The sequence below is a fragment of the Orycteropus afer genome, unplaced genomic scaffold (genome assembly GCF_000298275.1).
Source record: "Orycteropus afer afer isolate SDZICR_OR568_19922 unplaced genomic scaffold, OryAfe1.0 scaffold00083, whole genome shotgun sequence".
NCBI lineage: Eukaryota > Metazoa > Chordata > Mammalia > Tubulidentata > Orycteropodidae > Orycteropus > Orycteropus afer.
The window spans coordinates 2,446,430-2,468,861 of NW_006921670.1; the positions used below are offsets into that span (position 1 = coordinate 2,446,430).

General features: G+C 38.8%; 1 protein-coding gene across 1 annotated transcript in view; it reads right to left on the reverse strand.

The window, feature by feature from the left end:
* The window catches only part of DMC1 (DNA meiotic recombinase 1), a 77,504-nt gene that overhangs the window by 27,122 nt on the left and 27,950 nt on the right, over positions 1-22,432 (reverse strand). Inside the window, exons 6-11 of the mRNA XM_007941668.2 lie at positions 19,789-19,830; positions 18,600-18,672; positions 5,885-5,976; positions 5,290-5,363; positions 5,036-5,150; positions 4,413-4,473 (exon numbers count right to left, since the gene is read on the reverse strand). Of these exons, the coding sequence (XP_007939859.1) occupies positions 4,413-4,473; positions 5,036-5,150; positions 5,290-5,363; positions 5,885-5,976; positions 18,600-18,672; positions 19,789-19,830 (457 nt within the window). The remainder of the gene's footprint in view (positions 1-4,412; positions 4,474-5,035; positions 5,151-5,289; positions 5,364-5,884; positions 5,977-18,599; positions 18,673-19,788; positions 19,831-22,432) is intronic.

The following is a 22,432-nucleotide window of genomic DNA, read 5'->3' on the forward strand; positions in this document are numbered from 1 at the left end:
TTTCTCCTTTCATTGTCTTACTGGAATCAATTCAGAACTGTACTACTCTTTTTGAAACTTTCTACAAATACAAGAAAAGAGCCCCCTCTGACCTAATTTCCACCCAGTTCCTTCGCCTCCTAACTCAGTGATAGTGTCAGCCTCTTCCCGGTTCCCTCCCCACACCTGAGGAAAGAGAAGTGCTCTTCACTTGTACTGCTTTATTTGAATGCAACCCACTTCCTCCCTCTGGGCCAATGAGTCATTTTCTCTTTTTAAAAAGAGCCTTAAAAATCTTCCATTTCTCTTTAGTTTAAAATTATTCTCCATGTGAAGTACTTCATGTCCTATGTCTGAAAGACACCCCATAGGGGAGAGAAGATTGCCTTAACAACTCAAGGACTACAGATCATGCTTGACCTACCAAGGCTTTAGAATTTTGAAATAAATGAACATTATTTATTTTTCTTTTTATGGAGGCAAGGATTTCTGTCTCTTTTGTTCATTAGTGAAATCCCAGAATCTAGATGCACGGTAAGGAGCTCTAGTGGCACAGTGCCTAAGGCATTTGACTGTTAACCAGATTCCTGGTTCAAACCCACCAGCCACTCCGCTGAAGGAAGATGGGGCAATCTTCTTCCATAAAGATTTACTGCCTCCGAAACCTAATGAGGGTCACTATGAGTTGGAATTGACTTGATGACAGTGGGTTTGATTTTTGGTTTTAGCTGCGTAGTGGATTTTGAATAAACACGTGTTGAATGAGTAAATGACTGTTTCCCTCCTCCTCAATCTTCTTTAACTTGGTCAACACCATTTGTGGAGTTAATATTTTTCACATTGGAATGTCCTATAATTAAATAGGAAATACTCCTAAAAAGGTAGTAAAAAGTGAAAGATTTATCAAACTGCAGATCAAATATAAAATTGCTATACTATTAGGGTTAGTTTAGAAAATGCCTGAAGAGAGCTACATTCAGTTCAGAACAATTTATACAGTTTATACTACCATAGCAAAGATCTTCTAATTTGCATGTCAGTGACTCATCTCATCTACTACTATATGGTGTATTACCTTGGTATTAAAGCAATGTCACTCTGTATCGTAGCTATCAGAGTAATTGATTTAGGCACGAATTTCTAGTGGATGTTTGCAGTGCAGTAAATTACTTAATATGACCCTTCTAGCCATAGCCTTTGTAATGTCCACTAAATGACTGGGTGGGACTATGCAAATAAGGTGATTATGGACCAACAAGGGGATTAGATGGCTTACTAATAAGGTAAATAAGGTGCATGGTACCCTTGTGAGGATGGGACCATACAAACAAGGTGTATGGAACCCTACCGTGGGGATTGGTCAGTTTTGCCATCCCACTAGGCTTAATATGAGTCATCCCAGAGGCAGAGAGGGGGACCTTACAACCACCAGAAGACCACCAAGAAATGGGAGTGGAGCACTCCTTTGTGCTTAGGGTCCCTGTGCTGAAAACCCCTTCAACCCAGGAGACAGAGAGAGGGAGCTATAACACTGGAGAAGGTGAGAGAGGGTGAGAAGCGGTGGCAGAGAAACACACGCAGCAGAACCAGGAGACCAGCAGGAGATTGTGCAGTGGGCTTCCCTGCCCACGGAGCGAGAAAGCTCAGTGTCTTTAGGCAGGAGGCTTGCTGGTGGAGCAGGGTGCCTCCATGCACTTGGTGGAGCTAGGTTTGCTGACCCAAGGAGCTAGAACAGAGTGTCTTCAGCTTAAGGCTTACTGGTGGAGTGGGGTGCCTCTGGGGACTTATCAGCAGAGCTAAAAAAGCTTTGCAACACTTGCCTGAACAGAGCAGAGGCCAGGCTGAGGGGCTGAGAGCCAGAGAGAGACCTGCCTGCACCCTGGCTGAGAAAAGGTTATCCTGATCAAAGAACTATATCCTGAGCATTCCTGAACCTGACTTGTAACCTGTCACTTCCCTAATAAGCCCTGTAACCGTGAATATGATAAGTGAGTTCTGTGTGGCCGTTGCAATGAATTATTGAACCCAGCAGGGGAGTAGAGATTGCTGTGGAAATAGATGGTTGGTGTCAGAATTGGTAAAAAGATTGGAGAGATGAGGTATGTCTGACCTCCACTTCATAGGAATCAGCCTCGGGTTGCTGATATTGATTCTCCTTCCCCCTTGTGAAGTTAGAGGAAGTCAAATGACTCCACATGCCATTTTTACAATGTTAAAACCAATGAGTGAAAGCATCTTGGGAAACAAGATATTTATACAGTCTTCAGGTATCACACTACACATTACTTATTAATTATAAAGGCAAAAAGATCTTTTACAATGGAGGAATCTTATGAACATCATCTTAATCACATGATCAAACTTAACATCACTAATAACGTAACAAGCTGCCATCATGTGCCTTGCCTGATACACTAAGAAGGCCATAATATCACTTGTGTAGTATTCCTGCCAAAAATGTTTAACATTTTAAATAATAATTAAAAAAAAAATCATACAACTCCAAACTGAGAGATGTTCTACAAAACATTTGACCTGAGTTCTTAAAAAATGTCAGTGTCACAAAAATCTAATCAAGGCTGGGGAGTTATTCTCATCAAAGGAGACTAAAGAGACATGACAACCAACACAATGTGTGATTCTCCATTGATCTGGAAGCTAAAACAAATGAAAAATATCTCAAGAACAATAAAAGACATTATTGGGACAATTGAAGACACTGGAATATGATTGCATATTAGGTAACAATATTATGGCAATGTTAAATTTCCTGAATATGATAATTGTATTGTGGTTATTTGGAGAATATTCTTGTTCTTAGAAGAGATATGCTGATGTATGTTACATTGTGGGGAATTGCAGTCAATGTCATGAAACAAAAATGTATATGAACTTCTGCATGGAAAATGAATTTGCAAACTTTCACCCAAATCACAAGTGAAAAAAAAAAAAGATACGCTGATGTACTAAGAGGTGAAGTGTCATGATGTCTGCAAATCTCAATGGTTTCAGAAAAAAAAAAAAAAAAACCCAACTCTCAACTGGTTCACACACATGTATGTATATGAGATATTTATAAAAAAACAAACCAAACTCACTGCCGTTGAGTTAGATCCTATTCATAGTAAAGTGACCCCTCCTTGGGTTTCCAAGCAATATCATTATGGAAGTAGATTGCACAACCTTCCTTCCAAGGAGTGGCTGGTAGACTGCCAGCCTTCTGTTTAGCAGTCAAATGCCTTAGGCACTACGCTAGCAGAGCTCCCCATGATATGTGTATATGAGTGTATCATATACACACATCATACACACATGATATGTGTATATGTATGTGCATACAATACACTCATATACATTGTTGTTAAGTTCTGTGGGGTTGGCTCCAACTCATAGTGACCCTGTATACAACAGAACGAAACACCACCCAGTCCTGTGCCATCCTCACAATCACAACACTATTTCTGAGCCCATTATTGAGCCACTGTGTCAATCCATCTAATTGAATGTCTTCCTCTTTTTTGTTGATCCTCTACTTTACCAAGCATGATGTCCTTCTCCTGGACATTATGTATGTGTGTGTGTGTGTGTGTGTCTATGGGTGTGTGTGTGTAGAGAGAGAGAGAATGTGGCAAAATCCTCCAACTGATGAACCTCAGTGAATGGTAGATGTGTATTAATTGCACTAGTCTGGCAACTTTTCTCTCATTAAATATTTTTCTAAGTAATATGTTGTTAAAAAAAGTCTTAAAAGAAGTGCTATCATGGATTCAAGGTTATTGTGATTGTTTATTCAGATAAATAATGCTCACATTTTTTAAAATGGCAAATAACCTTTCTTTGAGTTTTCTGTTCTTTCCATCCTACTTCAGCCCTCCCTGCCCTCTGTCCACTGCCAGGTATCTCTCAGGCAGAGCCATCAACAGCTGTATTACGTGCACTAATCCATCAACAGATTCTGAATGTACCTCATGTACACGGAAATGATCTGCTTCTTCAGACAGGCGACTTCTCTCATAGAGCGTCTTACATACACATCTCATGTCCACCATGTAGAGCAGACTGCTTTTCTGGTTTTAGGTGAACAGCTTATCAGTACAACAGAAGCCATTCGTTTATCTGGAAGATGATTTTCTAGTTCCCTAGGGTCTTTTTCTTATGTCCTCCACTGCTCCTTTAGTCCTAGACCAAAGAAGAGCCCAAAGTATCTCTGAAGATGGGTAAACTATTGCTTCATTCTGTAACAAACTTGAGAAAAATAGATTCTGGACAACAAATAAGTGATATTTGCAATTATGAAGTAATATGCACTATGCAAGAATGTGACTTGTGTGCCCACATTGAGACTGATTATTTTGAAATTATTTTCTGTCCTACCCTCTAATCCTCTTGGTATTAACCTCTATGAAGTACAAAAGCATAATATTGGGACTTACGTCATAGTTGCTCCTGGATCTGCAGTCATTTGATTGGTCACAAACACAGCTACATTATATTCTGCATTGAAAAATAAAATTAAGGAAGAAGAGGAGGACAATATAAATTAAAGTTCACTGTTTAGTTTCATAATTTAGGAATATTACCTCATGATTTTATTTCATAAATAGGCTCATAATACTATTTTTTCATTGATAATAGAAATTAAATTATTTAATAATAATAATTTAAAAAAGCAAACTCACTACCATCAAGTCGATTCCAACTCATAGAGACCCCATAGACTTTCCAAGGCTGAAAATTTTTACAGAAGTAGACTGCTTCATCTTTCTTCTGAGGAGCAGCTGCTGGGTTCAAACCACCAATCTTTTGGCTAGCAGCCAAATGCTTTAATCACTGCATCACCAGAACTCTTTAATTAATTTAAAGTTATTATTTAGATACCTTATAGTATTAGTACCGATATTTTTGGTCAATAAAAAGAGTTGTATTTCCATGAAGGTTATACTATTTTTCAAAAGTGTATTATCTCCTGCCATCTTCCAAGCTTCTCGGCAAAGCCTACTTGACAACATAGCCATGGATGCTATACTGGTAGCATTATTTTATTTAAAAGGATTACCTTCTGAGATTTTTTGGAGTCGTGACAACATCTGGGCCAGTTTTTGCTGCCGTTCAGCTAACTCCCCACGACCACTGAAATCCACTCGGAAAAGTGCCATTATTGAATCAATGATCTGCACAGGAGTCATGTGAAAATAAATATGCATTTAGAAATGGAAGGGAGAGGTTAATTTGAATAGCTATCAACAGAAGAAAAATAATATGCTAAATATTATTATGCGTTGTGAGAGAGCAAGACTTAAAAGCTTGTACCAACAGCTTGAAGATGCCAGCTTCCTCATGGAATTTTGCTGCTACATAATCGAGTAGCTCCATCTGATGTTCACCTGGTGGGAAAAGCAGTGAGACATGAAAGCTAGAAGCAGCAGCAGGTTAAGATCTGTTAAGCCAGGCAAAATCTGTGAAACTCTGGTCTTTGGGGGGGAGGAGGTTCTCTTAACAATCTATGACTTCATTAGATATGATTTCATACTCTGCCTTAGCATGCATGCACAATGCCACATTATCCAAAATGAATATCACTCTCCATTTCAAAGACTAAGAAATAATTTGAGGGCATTTAAATACTTAAGGACTTACTACTCATTCTACTCACTGCCATCAAGCCAGATCTGACTCATAGCTACCTCTCCTTGGGTTTCTGAAGCAATATCACCATGGAAGTAGGTTGCCCAACCTTCCTTCCGAGGACTTACTAGATGATAAAATTTGGGGACTGACTAAATTAATTTGGAGGAAAGTGACTAAAAAGAGAATAGTGCCAAAATGTTGTAAGCCTCACTCAAATAGTAAATCAGTGCTGCCAACCTTCAAGTAACCCATGCATCTGATTGCCCAGGGCTCTTACTAGTGTATGCACGTGCATAAAGTACGTTGTCCAGCACAGCATCATGGTCTACGTTGAAGCGATCAGCAATGTCTCGAAGGCGATCCGGACGGCTGGAGCACGCCGAGGTTAAGGATCCAATAAAGCAATTTAAAAAACATCAAAACAACAACGACCTTAAGGAAGAACAATGTGTCTGCACAGGTATTCTAGAGGCTGTCCTCTGTAATCATCTCAAATCTATCTAGGCCAGATTTTCTTTGTTGAAAGTGCCTCCATTTAGAAATATAAGTAGTGGAAATAGCTGTAGAAATGATGGGGCAGTAATGGATTTAAAAACTGTCTCATCAAATCTTTACAAGAGCTTTGGAAACTAGTTGTTATGGCCTATAGTACAGTTTACAAATGGGGACACTGACAAAGAGAGATTAAGCAAACAATTTGGGATTATGCAGCAAATCAGTTATAGAACAACTAGAAATTTAAGATTAGTGAGTCTCTTGTCCTCAAGAAAATAGATCTATTCTAGGAAGATAAACCCACCACTACCATAGAGTCCGGGGAGCTCTGGTAGCATAGTGCCTAAGGCACTTGACTGCTAACCAGAAGGCTGGCGGTTCAAACCCATCCACCACTCCTCGGAAGGAAGGTTGGGCAATCCTACTTCCGTAGTGATACTGCCTCGGAAACCCAAGGAGGGGTCGCTATGAGTCGGAGCCGACTCGACGGCAAATAACAACAACAACAACAACCATAGAGTCCATTCCAATTCATAGGAACCCTTTAGAGAAAAACTGCCTCATAAGGTTTCCAAGGCTGTACATCTTTGCAAAAGCAGACTGCCTCATCTTTCTCCTGCAGAGTGGCTGGTAGGTCAAATCATTGACTTTTTGGTTAGCAGCCCAATGCTTTAACCACTGCACCACCAGAGCCCCTATTTTCTAGCAAAATAGATAGTATCACTGAATTATAATTCAAGTCATTTCAAGGTGTATCAATTCACTTTTCATATTGCTCTCCTGTTCAATAAAAAATAGTTTAATATGCCATTAATCTTGTGTTGCCAAAAAATGACAAATTTGACTACATGGACTAAAGGGTCAATAAAGTAACTTCAAAGGTCCAGAAGGGCAATGCAGGGCTTTTGGTTTATTTAGGATTTAAGGAGTTCTGGTAAGATGGCAGAATAGGCAGAAAGACTGCACAGACCCTCTTCAACAAAGAAAAGGGGAATTAATTAACACAGACAGAGAAGATAATCCTGGATACTGGGCCTTGAAAGTAAGGATATAGAAGTGGACTAAACTCCAACTAGCAGAAGAATTTGCATGAAAATACCAAAAAAGGAGACATATGGAGCTGTGGTCTGGCAGTGATCCTGATGGCACAGACAGCTTGGATATTGCCAAATGGTGGTAGGACCTAAGAATTAACCTAAAAATCAGCCCTGCTAGCCAGGGACTGCACGGAGGACTGCTCTGGTGGCTGGGGAATAAAAGGGGAGGCAGTGAAACCAGTGGGCTGAGTTGTGGACTTTTGCCTGTCCGGAGGGTGCAGCCATTTTGAATGTTTACAAGTGGCTTGACCATTTTGGATATTTAAAGTGACGGCGTTCTCCCAGATTCCAGGGGCTTAAGAACAGGCTCCACTTGCCAGTAACCCCAAGGACATTCCGGACCTGGACGACTAGAAAGGTGTGACATTCCCCTTGTTACTCATATACCCCACACCCTCTTGGTGAATGGAGGTGCAGCCATCCCCCATTCCCACCCACCTTCTGGGCCCACAGGAACTCCATCCTGTGTGCTCTGACAGAGCCTGGGTGCCCTGCCCTGCCCTGATTTTTTTTTCTCTCTTTTTTCTGTTTTTTAGTTTGCTTGTTTTTGTCTGTTTTAAAACTACTACTACTATTACTACTTTTGTCCTTTTTACTATTATTCTTTATTCTTCCCCTTCCAGGTCAGCTTTTTTTCTTTTCCCTGTTCCTGGTTGCATTTTTTTTTTTTTTCTTTCTCGTGGTTAACCCTGTTCCTTGTTTTTCTTATTGCATTTTTCCAATTTTTTTCTTCATTTTTTTCCTTCTTTACTTTTTTTCTCTTATTGCCCTATCCCCAGATATTGCAGGGTTTTTTTCTTTCTTTCTTTCTTCTTCTTCTTTTTCCTTTTTTGGTTACTATTCCTGTGTGATTACATGGTGTATTTCTTGTCCATTTGCTTTTACTTTTTTGATGGTTTTTCAATTGTTCTTTTTGTCTAACTGAGTGGGAGACAGCAACAGTCCCCATACAATAGAACTAAACCCACACCTCCTGCAACTTCACTTACTGAGTGTGATCCACCACTTCCTTCTTCACCAAGGGCCAATGATAAAAAACCACCAAGAAGAGCCTGAATCACCCTTGGCTGCTCTTCACAAACAGTTAACAGAGATCTAAATACAACAATGCCACAATATCTCGGATACAACAGACCATCACAATCCACACAAAGAAGCAAGATAAAGTGGTAGAAACAAGGGAGCAGGATACAGACCCAGAACACATCCCGGAGGAAGAAGCAGCATTGGAACTCTCTGATAAGGAATTCAAAAGAATTATATTTTGGTATCTTCAAAGGATTGAGAGACAGACCAAGGAAAACACAGACAAAACCCTAGAAGAATTTTGGAAGAAAATACAAGAACAAAATGACAAAATAAATGAAAAATTAGAAATGATTCTAAATCTACAGATAGAAATCCAGAAGATTAATACTAAATTGTCAGAAATAGGTAACACATTGCAAGGGCAAAGGAGTAGCATTGATGCAATGGAAGACAGAATTAATGAGATTGAAGACAAATACCTGAATACTTCTTTGGAAAGGGATCAATCAGAAAAAAGATCAAAACAAAATGAAGAAAGCCTAAGGTTCATGTGGGATACAATCAAAAGGAATAACCTACGTGTCATTGGAATTCAAGAACAGGAAGAGAAAAATAAAACCACTGAGAAAATTGTCCAAGATTTGTTGGAGGAGAACTTTCCTGATATGATGAAAGATGAGAATATATCCATTCAGGAAGTCCAATGTACCCCAAACAGGATATTTAGGGTTTAAAATTCACCTTCTTCTAAAGAGATGCATTAGCTTTCTGAAACTAGTAAACTCATAAATGTACTGCCATCGAGTTGATTCTGACTCATAGCAACCCTACAGGACAGAGTGGAACTGCCCCATAGAGTTTCCAAGGCTGTAAGTCTTTACAGAAGCAGACTGCCTCATCTTTTTCCCACAGAGCAGCTGGTGGGTTTGAACTGCTGACCTTTCCATTAGCAGCTGAATGCTTTAATCACTCTACCACCAGGGTCCTATAAACTCACAGGAAGGCAAATTCAGTGTACTTACTTGCAAGAGTATCCTGGGAGATGCTAATGGTTACGTGCTATTGTTGTTGTTATGTGCCATCAAGTTGGACCCCTCCTTGGGGTATCACTAAGGAAGTAGATTGCCCAACCTTCCTTCCAAGGAGTGGCTGGTGGGTTTGAACTGCGGCAGCTTTCTGGTTAGCAGTCAAGTGCCTTAGGCACTAGGCTACCAGAGTTCCTATAACACGTAAAAGAGTAACGGACATTTTTCTTTAGGTCTTTGGTGATCTTGACAGTATGTCTACAGTATGCTTTAAAGTGAGGTAAGAAAATAAAATGCAGTCACAAAAGCTATATTGTCCAGTAAGAAGAAAAGTCATAATGGCCCTTTGTAAGTAATTAGCTTCAATTAAATGGCAACTTTAGAGTGGGGTGTTTTGATGACAGGATTTACACCTAGGGCTCAAACAATCTGGCGGTGTTGAGGAAAGTTAATGTTTCCCCTTTGCTGTGGTCACTGTGTCCTAAGGAGAGGCTGGGCCAATCTGCCTGCAGCAGGGTCAGCTGTAACCAAAAAATGACTCACACCATCCAAGACTCACAGGGTGAGGGGCTGGAAAGGACCGTGGAAAACAGCAAGTCCAACCCTTTCATTTTACAAGTGAACATGCATTTGCACATGCACATACTCTGGGAAGGAGCTCTGGTAGCATAGGGCCTAACACACTTGACTGCTAACCAGAAGGCTGGCGGTTCAAACCCACCAGCCACTCCTTGGAAGGAAGGTTGGGCAATCTACTTCCATAGTGATACTGCCTCGGCAACCCAAGGAGGGGTCGCTATGAGTCAGGGCCAAATCGACAGCACATAACAACAACAACAACATACTCTGGGAGCTGCTGAACGCTGCAACAAAAACACAGACCTGGCACGATTAAGAAGTAATGGTGGTGCCAAGTCTGAGACTCGACAGCAACTGGCTTTAACGGTGGTGTTGGATAAGTGCAGACCCCTGACGCCCAGCCTGGTGCTTTCTCAACAGCACACAGCACAGGAGCTGGCCTGAGTCCCTGCAGCTGCGGGACAAAGCCCCTGGACCAGAGGGCACTTACAAAGCAGCCTTCTTAGATACTGAACGGTCTAGAGTTTTCTAAACACAGCTGATTTGATTGCAGTCGGAAAAAATACTTTTCCAAAGACTCAAGTTGTTCTGAGACATCCAGCCTCTGATGGTTTTATCCCTGGGAGGCAATCCTTTTTACTTTTTTTTTCACATAACTCGTTGCCAAAGACCGGATGAAGATACAGCACCTCTTACACATAGGTCTTTATGCAAGAGCCTTAAACTAAAAAGGCAAAGCTGTGATTGTTTTCCCTCATATTTTGTTAGCTAATGAGAGTTCTCTTGGGAATAAAGCACCCACACGGGCCACAGCAAACACTCCCTTCAGCGCTACAGCACCTGTATTCATTTACCCAGAGCCTCTCGATATAGCCTTTTCAAACGAAAACTGGAGGCTGATTTAGTGCCTTCACCAATGTATTCTCTGACTTCTTAATATATTTAAATCTGTTCTTCTGCTCCAGCACCACGGTGCAAATGACCATTTCTATGTAAAACTGATGCTTGTTCTTATTCTAATAAATTTCTCAAAATAAAACAAAATAAAATGCACATCTGTGGTTGCATGTCATTTTGTTAACATTGTATACATAACACTGACAATACTACAAGTAACTGTAAAGCAAGGACCATTTATAATCTTATTTGTGACACTTGTAACTACTTCAATAAATGTTTAATTGAATTGTCTTTAGGACTTCCCACTCGTCTGTATCCTAATGCACTGTCTACGCTCTTCTTACGGTGTGGCTTTGCCTGTCTTCAGACCTCCAAGCTTCAGTGACAGCCACTAAAATCTTCCATTGCTGCTGAGTATACCCAGTGGATGTTTTCAAGTAGAAGAGGCAATAACTAAGTTTTTACCATGTTAGTTTCTATAAAATGTGGATACTATGTGACCAAGGGTATAAAAGTTGGGCTTAAACTGAAGGAAGTTCAAATCAGTCTACAAATATTAATTAGCCAATTACCATATAGAGTCAATTACCATAGTAAACAATTACCATCTTAAGGAGTTATGGAGCGTATAAGGAATCATAAGACAATCCATACCCTAAAACCTAAACTGCTGCTCTCAAATCCACTCATAGCAACCCTATAGGATGAGTAGAACTGCCCCATAGGGTTTCCAAGGCTATAATCTTTATGGAAGCAGAGCGCCACATCTTTCTCCCATAGAGCAGCTGTGGGTTTGAACCACCAACCTTTCGGTTAGTGGCCAAATGTTTAACCACTGCACCATCAGGGCTTGTTTTACTATGGAGACAAAACATAAACACATAAAAAGAAAAATATCAAGAGATAGTACTTTAAGTGTGAGACACTGAAGGCATGAGAATGTTTCACACGGCCCTCCAATATCCTTGTCCCTACAGCTGTTCCTCCCACTGCCTCTTGCGTATGACTTAGTCCCTAACTCTTCCTCTCTACCTTTCTTGATAAAATCCAAACATCTACTATATATTCTGCAAGAACAATTCCTCCCCCTTCTGAGAACCATCCTTGACCAACTATTTCCCAAACTAACAGAATCTCAGCTGAGCCCCTCTTGCTAAATACCTATAGAATGTTCCGCCTTCCTGGCCCAAGTTAGAATGCCCCTTCAGAGCCTTTGTATGCCTGGCATTTCCAATTAAAGTCTTCTGAGAACAGTGCTCTGTCGTTTTTCTTTCATGGTATTTTAAATAATATATTCTATAATAGAGGATAGAGAAAGGACAAGGTTTTCTAATTTAGGTAATAACTACCACCAGCTGCCCAGCCATTCAACCAGGTCCAGGCAAGCTGACACACAAACATAACCATCACAATCCCTTTCCTAAGAAGTATTGAGGTATTTGCCTTCAATCTCACTAATTCTGTCTTCCATTGATTCAATTCCACTCCTTTGCCCATTCAATGTGTTATCTATTTCTGAAAATTTAGTATTAATGTTCTGGACTTCTGACTGTAGATTTTGTATCATTTCTAATTTTTCATTTATTTTGTCATTTTGATCCTGTATTGTCTTTCAGAATTGTTGTAGGGTTTTCTCTGTGTTTTCCTCACTTTTGACAGTGTTTTCCTTGATCTGTCTCTCAATCCATTGAAGATACCTAAATATAATCCTTTTGAATTCCTTATCAGGGAGTTCCAATGCTGCGTCTCTGAGTCTTCTTTACGGATGTGTTTTGGGTCTGTATCCTGGTCCCTTGTTTCTCTTGCTTTCTCTTGCTTCTTTGTGTGGACTGTGATGCTCTGTTGTCTCTGAAGCATTGTGATGTTTTTGTGATTTAATTGGTGATTGTATGTTGAAGTGACTTGCCCATGATTTTTGTTTTCTTCATTTTGTTTGTATGTTATCTATGTAAGCAGGGTACTGTGCTGTGTTCCTCTATTTGCTCGTTGGCAGCACTTATACACTCACCACCTGTCTCCTTTCCCATTGTCAGCCTCCCATATGTCCCTGCCATCATTGTCAAAGAGAGCCTATTCTTAGGTGCCTGGGATCAGAATGAGAATGCTGTCACTTTAAAATCCAAAATGGCTACTGCTTGTAAACATTCAAAATGGCTGTACCCTCGGTCACTTTAAATATCCAAAATGGCCACCATTTGTAAACAATCAAAATGGCTGCACCCTACACACAGCTGAAAGTCAACAGCTCAGGTTGTCTCTCTCCTTGCTGTTTCCCTTCCTAGTCATAGGGCACCAACACAATTGTCCCTGCAGCTCTTGATGACCAGGGCTGATCTTTAGGTCAATTCTCAGGTCCCAACACCACCTGGAAATATTCAGGCTGTTGGCCCTGTCAGAGTAGCTGATAGTCCACTGCTCCAACTGTCTCTATGCTCACTGTTTTTGTTCAGGTTTGTCCACTAGTTGGTGCCTAATCCACTTCTGTATACTTCCTTTCAAAGCTCAGGGCTCCAGAATTATCTTCTGTATCTCTGTCAATTGGTTTCTTTTTTCTTTGTTGAAGAGGGTCTGTGTAGCTTATCTGTCTATTCCTCCATCTCACCAGAAGTCTCCTCTTTCTTCTTTTTTGATGTGTGCATTTGCTATAAATTGATCTATGATCACTGCTTTTGCTGTGTCCCAAAGATTTTGGTATGTTGTGTTTACATTCTCGTTTGATTCAAAGAATTTTTTAATTTCATTTTTTATTTCTTCTATTACCCAGTCATTCTTAAGGAGGGTGTTGTTCAGTTTCCATCTGTTTGCTCTTTTTCCATTGATTTTCCTATTGTTGGTTTCTAATTTGATAGCACTGTGATCTGAGAAAATGCTTTGCAGTATTTCAATGTTTTTATATTTGTTTAATCTTGCTTTATGGCCTAATATATGGTCTATCATGGATAATGTTCCATGTGCACTGGAGAAGAATGTATATTGTGCTGTTCTTGGGTGAAGTGCTCTGTAGATGTCTATAAGGTCAAGTTGGTGGATTGTTTTGTTTAGTTCTTCTGCATCTTTGTTGAGTTTCTTTCCAGTTCTATCTTTCATTGAAAGTGGTGTATTAAAGTCTCTATGACTATGGAGTTATCTATTCATCTATACAATTCTGTTAAAGTCTGTTTACAATCTTGTAAGCTTGTTTTACTTTGGATACTTCCATAGCTATGTTGGTTTCTGGGTTATGTCATCTTGTGTATTGATGGTCAGTTGTTGTTCTCCATTATTGGTTTTCTGTTCAAAGGACTCCATTTAGTATCTCTTGTAAGGTCGGTCTGGTTTTAACAAATTCCCTTAATTTCTGCTTATCTGGAAATCTCCTAATTTTACCATCAGATTTGAGGGACAATTTTGCTGGGTATATAATTCTTGGTTGGAAATTTTTTTCTTTCAGGGTTTTATATATAGCATCTCATTGCTATCTCGCTTGCAGGGTTTCTGCTGAGAAATCAGAATTTAGTCTTATTGGTTGCCCTTTGTAGGTAACTTTTCGTTTTTCCTGTGCTGCTCTTAGGATTCTTTCTTTGTCTTTGGTTTTAGTGAGTTTGATGATGATATGTCTTGGTGATTTTATTTTGGGGTCTATCCTGTTTGGGATTCATTGGACTTCCTGAATGGATATATTCTCATCTTTCATCATATCAGGAAAGTTCTCTTCCAACAAATCTTCAACAATTTTCTCAGTGGTTTTATTTTTCTCTTCCTGTTCTGGAATTCTGATTACGCATAAGTTATTCCTTTTGATGGTATCCCACATGAATCTTAGGCTTTGTTCATTTTGTTTTTATCTTTTTTTCTGATTGACCCCTTTCCAAAGACATAGTCAGGTATTTATCTTCAGGCTCATTAATTCTGTCTTCCATTGATTCAATTCTACTTCTTTGCCCTTTCAAAGTATTATCTATTTCTGAAAACTTAGTATTCATCTTCTGGATTTCTATCTGTAGATTTTGTACCATTTCTAAGTTTTCATTTAGTTTGGCATTTTGTCATTGTATTTTCTTCTGAAATTGTTCTAGGGTTTTGTCTGTGTTTTCCTTAATTTTGTCAGTGTTTTCCTTGATTTGTCTCTCAATCCATTGAAGGTACCTAAGTATAATTCTTTTGAATTCTTTATCAGGGAGTTCCAATACTGCTTCTTCCTCAGGGATATGATCTGGGTCTGTATCCTGTTCCCTTGTTTCTACTGCTTTATCTTGCTTCTTTGTGTGGACTGTGATAGTCTGTTGCCTCTAAGACATTGTGACTTTGTTGTATTTATATTTAATTGTTAATTGTATGTTGGAGTGATTTGCCCAAGATTTTCATTTTCTTTGTTGGATGTATCTGAGAAAGCAGGGTACGGTGCTCCCCTATTCATTAATTATGAATTAATCTATTAATTAATTTAGGCACTCACCACCTTTCTCCTGATGGATGTGATAGAGAATGAGAGTGGCTGCACAGATCTCTGTTAACTGTTTGTGAAGAGAAATTAAGGGTGAATCAGGATCTTATTGGTGGTTGTGTATTATTTTTTGGCCAGTTTGTGCAGAAGGAAGTGGTGGCTCTCACTCAGTAAGTGGAGTTGCAGGAGGAGTGGTTGTGGTCGTTGTATGAGCATGGTTGCTGTCTTCCACTCAATTAGACAAAAACAACAACAGAAAGACCGTCAAAAAAGTAAAAGCAAGCAGACAAAAAACACACTGCATAAACGCAGGAACAATAACCAGAGAGAGAGAGAGAGAAAGGCAATAAATGAGAGAAAATATTTAAAGAAATACTTTAAAAAGCAAAAAAAAAAAAAAAGTTCATAGAAAAGGGGAAAAAAAAGAAAAAGAAAAACAACCCAACTCTTCAATATCTGGGGAGGAGGGAATAAGTGAAAAGAAGTAGACTAGGAGAATAATGAAGAAAAAAATGAGAAAAAATGCTAACAGAAAACCAAGGAATGGGGAGAACCACAAGAAAGAAAAAAATGGGAACCAGGAACAGGGAAGAGAGAAAAAGCTGAACACTAGAATCTGGGAAGGGAAGGAAAAATAACCATAAAAAGAATAAAAATAATAATAATAATTCTGAAACCAACAAAAACAAACTTAAAAAAAAGAAAAGAAAAAAAAATCTGGGTTGGGCAGAGCCCCCAAGCTCCACTAGAGCACACAGAAATCCACTGGGATGGAATTCTGCCAGCCCAGAAGGTGGGTGGAAGTGAGGGATGGCTGCATCTTTGATCACCAAGAGGGTGTGGGGTATAAAAGTAACAATGGGAATATCGCACCTTTCTAGTGGTTCGTGTCCAGTATGTCCTTGCCGTCCCCAGCAAGTGGAGCCTATTCTTAGCCTGTTATCCGAGAGAATGCTGTCACTTTAAATATCCAAAATGGTGGAACTGCTTGTAAACATTCAAAATGGCTGCGCCCTCTGGACAGCCAAAGTGCACAGCTCAGCCTGCCTTCCTCTTCTCTGCTTCCCCTTTTATTCACCCGCCACCAGTGCAGTACTCTGTGTGGCCCTGGCTAGCAGGGCCAATTTTTAGGTTAATTCTTAGGTCCTAACACCACTTGGCAATATCCAAGCTGTCCGTGCTGTCAGGATCGCTGACAGACCACAGCTCCGTATGTCTCCTTTTTTGGTGTTTTCAGGCAAGTTCTTCTACTAGTTGGAGTTTAGTCCACTTCTGTATCCTTCCTTTCAAAGCACAGAACTCCAGGATTATCTTCTGTATCTGTGTTAATTGGTTTCTCTTTTCTTTCTTAACACCAGCCACTCCTCGCAAGGAAGGTTGGGCAATCTACTTCTGTAGTGATACCACCTTGGAAACCCAAGGAGGGGTCGCTATGAGTCAGATCTGACTCAACAGCAGTGAGTTTGGTTTGGTTTCTTTGTTGAAGAGGGTCTGTGCAGTTTGTCTGCCTATTCCACCACCTTACCAGAACTCATTCTCTTGAACTTTTAATTTCCAACTTCAGTGATGTTTCTCAGATTGTACCTTCAGACCTTCAACATTGCTCTCTATGCTGACCATTTTTTTCTTCTTGAAGGTTTTCTTTTGCTTGTCTTCCATGACATGATGTCCTGCTTCTTCTGCCTCTGTGAGTTCCTTTTTTTGTTCTGTCTTCTTAAACACAGGATACCCCAAAGTATGTTCTCAGTTCTCATCTCTTCTTTCCTAGTAAGCTCTCTTCCTCCCTTGACTATTTCATCCATTTCTATGGACATACCCTTTCTCAACCTGAGTCCAACATTTTCAGCTGCCATCTGGATGTCCTCCTATACCTCAAACTCAACATATTAAAATGAAATAGCACCTTTTCTCTGAAACAGGAACTTCCTGATCCTGTCATTAGCATCACTATTCTCCCAGTATCGATCTAGACAAAAAAACCTGACCGTGGTTTCTCACATCTCTCCCTAGTCTACCAAATACAATCACGTCCTCTCAGCTTTCCACCCTAATATTTCTTGTCCTTTTTCCTCCTGCTTCCCACCTAGATCAGGTTCTCATTACTTGTCCAGAATATTGCAAAAGTATTCCATTTGCACCCTCCTCTGGTTTCAAAGCCTTTCGTGTCTAAGACCCAAACCACCTTTCCAGCCTTGCATTCTCGGAATACCTTATACTTCACTTAAACTGCAATTCTGTTATCTAAACAGTTTCTGTCTATTTCTCTTCTGTGCTTTTACTGTTTCTTTCATACTTCCCTTTTTTGGGGGGACAATGAATTTCAGTAAGAAAAAAAGTCTAACTGTTAGGCAAAATCTTTGGATAATTAAGAGAATTGAAGATAACTAAAATATGGAGGAACTTTAAATGTATACTGCTAAGTAAAAGAAGCCAGTTTGAAAAAAACCACATACTGCATGATTCTAACCATTGGACATTCTGGAAAAGGCAAAGCTATAGACACAATAAAACAATCAATGTTACCCAGGTTTTATAGGGTATGGTAAATCAGGAATAAGTGAAGCACAAGGCATTTTTAGGGCAGTGAAATTAATCTGCATGATACTGTAATGGTAGACACTTGACATTAAGTATTTGTCAAAACCTGGAGGACTTTATAATACAAAGAGTGAACTATAATGTGAACTGCAGACTTCAAAAAATAATAATGTATCAATGTTGGTTCATCAGTTATAACAAATGCACCACAAGAAAGCAAGATGTCAGGAGAAACACTGTGTTGTGGGGAGGGAGCATATGGCAACTCTCTGTACCTCCTGCATAAATATTAAGTAAATGTAAAACACTTTAAAATATGTTGTTGTTGTTGGATGCCTTCGAGTCAATTTGTGACTCACAGTGATCCCACGTGACAGGGTAGAACTGCTCCATAGGGTTTTCTAGTCTGTACTCTTTATGGAAACAGATCACCAGACCTTTCTCTCTCGGAGCCACTGGGCGGATTCAAACCTCCAACCTTTTGATTGGCAGCTGAGCACTACCGGGGCTTCTTGCCCTCAAATATAAAGCATATATTGCAATAAGGTATATTTAGCAGCAATTGTGAGGATGGTGCAAGACCAGGGCAGTGTTTCATTGTTATACACAGGGTCACTATAAGTCGGAAGCGACTCGAGGGCACTTAACAGCAACATTAAGAAATAAGAATAATTTAATTTTATATATCATTTTGTCAATTTTACGCAAAGCCCTGTTCAAAAAATGAAACCTTATTAAATAAAAGCGATTTGAGAACTTGACCAGCAAGTGTTTTCCCTTTGTCTTTCCTCATTATTGTTGGTTTATGGGAAGGTTACAAGAATGATATATTTCAAACAAACTCTCCTTTGTAGTAACATTACTAATTCACTACTGTACTGCAACTTGTTTAAATAAAAAGGTTACAAAGTATTTTCTGTATCAATGAAGATAATCTTCCCTCCTTGGTAGCCACCTGCTCCTGGAAGTTGGGCTGTCACTAGAGAGCAATTTAAAAAGTAATTAACAGTAATAGAAGTGAATAAACTCTGTACAAATGAATATATAAATTAACATGGGATTTGTGCATGTTGCTACTCTTTAGTAAATTTAGCAAAGAATCATGATCCTTTAGTTTCAAAACATCATGCTCTATTTTCATATATTTCAGTGGTGAAAATTTAAGTGTTCTGCCAGCATAATAGTAATTCAACAAAGGATTTCAATATCTCTCACAATGAAAGATATTCATGAAAAGTTGTTCTTCCAAGGAATGGAAGTAGAATTTAAATATTACTTTCTGCCTGTAAAAAAATCACAAATATAGTTTATGCTATATAAGTCATTTAAGTAACCTATCAATGTATGTCATATTTAAAGAAACATGAAGACTTTACTAAGGAGTTACTTTGTACCAGGTACATTCATAATTTCATTGACTTTTCAAAACAACTCTAAGACTTGGCATTATTACTAATCCTGTTTTGCTGATGGGAAAAATTATAGAGGTGAAGCCACTTGCCCAAGGTCACTCAGGTATTCATGGTAGAGCCAACACTGGAACCAGGCATTTTGATTCCAGAATCTCCTCCTTAACCATATTGCCCTACTCCTCTACTTGGTTCAAAGAAATGCAGACAACCTTCTCTGTGGAAAAGGAGATATTTTTGTTTATTTGGTTTAGAAAAATTTGTTTTTAAGTTGTTCTTAGTGCCAATTTTACTCCATGGAAAGTAAGGGATTCAAGGCCTCAATAGATTGTATGGCATTCTTGTAAAAAGATATAGAAAAGAAGGAACGGGAAAAATTGAGACGATGAATCCCTCTCCCCTCCAACACAAGCATATACTCATACCTCGCCCCTCTCCCTATTTCCATTCAGGTGTTCGGAGTCCAGCATACACAACATCATCTCCAACATCACAAACTCAAAGATTAGCTTTGTTATCTGTGTATCCGTGGACAGTTTACTTAACCTTTCTGAACTTTAGTTTCCTTGAAAGTTTGCTCAGATCACATGAGTTATATGAAGTACCAGACACAAGCAGATGTTTGGTAAAAGACAGCTGTAATTATTGCTGTTATAAGTATTATTTTTGCTGTTATGTGTCCTTACCACAAAGGGTATGAGAGAGTTGGGTTTTTCCAGTACGAAATTCTGTGAAATATAGAAAAAATAATTAAAAAGCATGCATAGTTAATTTTTAGATATTTTTATAAAAATAATACATGGTCTCAGATATTGCTGGTTTTCTTTTCCAGCTGTCAAATCTCACTTATTAAGTACCTCTTGTGTCACAAATGGATTCCATATGTATGAACACCAGTAGTAAAAAATAAAAAAAGGTATTTTTCCACAAAACTCTCCTTTGGATAAAAATAAATTTAGACTAAGTTTTCCCCAGAAATAGTCACATAAATTAGAGTTTGAGACATCACTTCAGGAAGGAGAGCCCATACTAACCTGAGCTCCTCCAGGGGAAGCTGAAATAGTCTTAGGCTGGCTACCAGCAGAAGCAAATTCTCTCTGGAGGCAAGTTTCCCCACTCACCAATTTAGGCTCATTGAACTCCCACAGATTAAACTTAAGCAATAAGCTACAAGTATCAATAAATACACGAGAAGATAACTCACCAAGACTGAGAGTCAAAACAAATAATAAAAACCAGATATAGTTTCCAAAGAGTGCAATATTGGGATTTTCTGATGCAGTACATAATATAATTATGTGTGAATTGCTTAAGAAATCACAAAAATTGTGTTTTTTTTAATAAAAAGATTACATAGTTTAATTAGGAATGAACTAATGGTTCTTGGGGGGAGAAAAAAAAAAAAGACAAGCAGAATGCCTAGAAATGAAAATATATAATTACCGAAGTAAAAAACTCAGTTGATGAATTAAATAGACATGTCTTAAAAGAGAAACAATGAACTAGAATATTTTGGTGAAGAAATTACTCAGAATGCAGCACAGAGAGAAAAGGAGATGAAAAATATAAAAAAAGAACTGAAGAGATATTTAACTAAAATGACCTGATATAACAGAGGTCTATCAGGAAGCCCACAAAGAAAGAAGCAAGAAATTGAAAGACAGGCCACACAGAAAGAGAGAATGGTTGTAAAATTTCCAGAACTGCTGAAAAACACAGCTCCATAGATATAATAAGCATCACATAACCCAAGGGGATTAAAACAGAAAGAAATCCATGCCTAAGTACACATCATCAGTGAGAGTGCCATAGAGCAAGATAAAAATAAAGTAGCCAGAGAGAAAGGACAGGTACCTACACTGGAATGACAATTAAAATGAAAGGAGACTTTTCAACAGCAGCAATGAATACCCAAAATAGAGTAATATCTTCTTAGCTCTGGAAGAAAAACAGCTATCTACAATAACTAACTCACTAACTAGAATTGTCTCCCTAGCAAAATGTCTTTCAAGAATAAGAATGAAATAAAGACAATTCAAGTAAGTAAAAACTGAGAGTTTACTACTAAGAAACTTTTTTAAACCTCACTAAACAACAACAACAACAACAAAGGAAAATGATCCAAAATAAGAAGGGAAAGTGAGCATATAAAATGGTAAAAATGATTCAGAAGCCAAACCAACATTGCCAGTGAAGAAACAATGATGATAGTACATAATAATGCTTAATTGGTCAGGTTAAGAAGAAAGGAAAACCTAACTCTGATCATGTTCCTAGAACCAACTGCCAATTTATAGAAAATATGAAGAGAGAGGAACATGTTAAATTACACCACAGACATGCAATCAGAAAAATCCAGACTGTGGGAAACTCTACGGTCGAAACAATCCAGTTTTCTCAACAAATACATTGCAAGGAGGGAAAAAAGAAAGAGAGACAAAGAGAGAAAGATGAAAGGGGAAGTTCTAGGTTAAATGATTTAAAGATATATAACTTAATTGCAACATATAGACCTTATTTGGTTTTTAATTCAAACAAACTCTAAAATAAGAATGACATCTATGAAACAATTGGAAATTTATGCATAACTTAATATTTGAAGACATTAAAGAATTATTCGTTTGTTTGAGGTTATATTTTTTAAAAGAGCTCTATATTTTTGAGATATATATCAAATATTTATGGATGAAATAATATCTGGGATTGACTTCAAAATAATGTGGAAGGGATGAGATGGATGTCAACTGGTCAATCTTGGCTATAGATTGATGATTGTTGGGTCTGGGTAATGGAGTACCTAGGAATTCATTATACTATGATTTCTATTTTTCTGTACATTGGAAATTCTCTGTAAAAATAGGTTTCTTTTCTCTCTTTTTTCTTAAAGAAAAAGGAAGAACTAAAATATTGGTCAAGGAGTCCCTGGGTGGCATAAATCATTAAGTGTTCAAGTAGTGGCTGAAATTGGTGGTTCAAACCCATCCAGAGGCACCTTGGTGAACAGGCCTGGTGATGCGCTTCTGAAAGGTCACAGCCTTGAAAACCCTGCGGAGCAGTATGACTGCACACGTGAGTTGGAATCACTTGACGGCAACTAACAACAACAAAAAAAAATATTGGATAATATTATGTACCCGGACATGATAATGAACCCAGACAGAAGAACAATCAGCCGAAGGGATTAGGTGAGGAGGGGAAACTCAGGCCCGCCCAGAGTAGCAGGCCGGAAGAGCAGGAGAAAGGGGATAAAAGCCTTGAACCCAGACAGAAGAGCTGTCAGCCCCAGGGATACAGGTAAGGAGAGACAACTCAGGGACGCCCAAAGAAGCA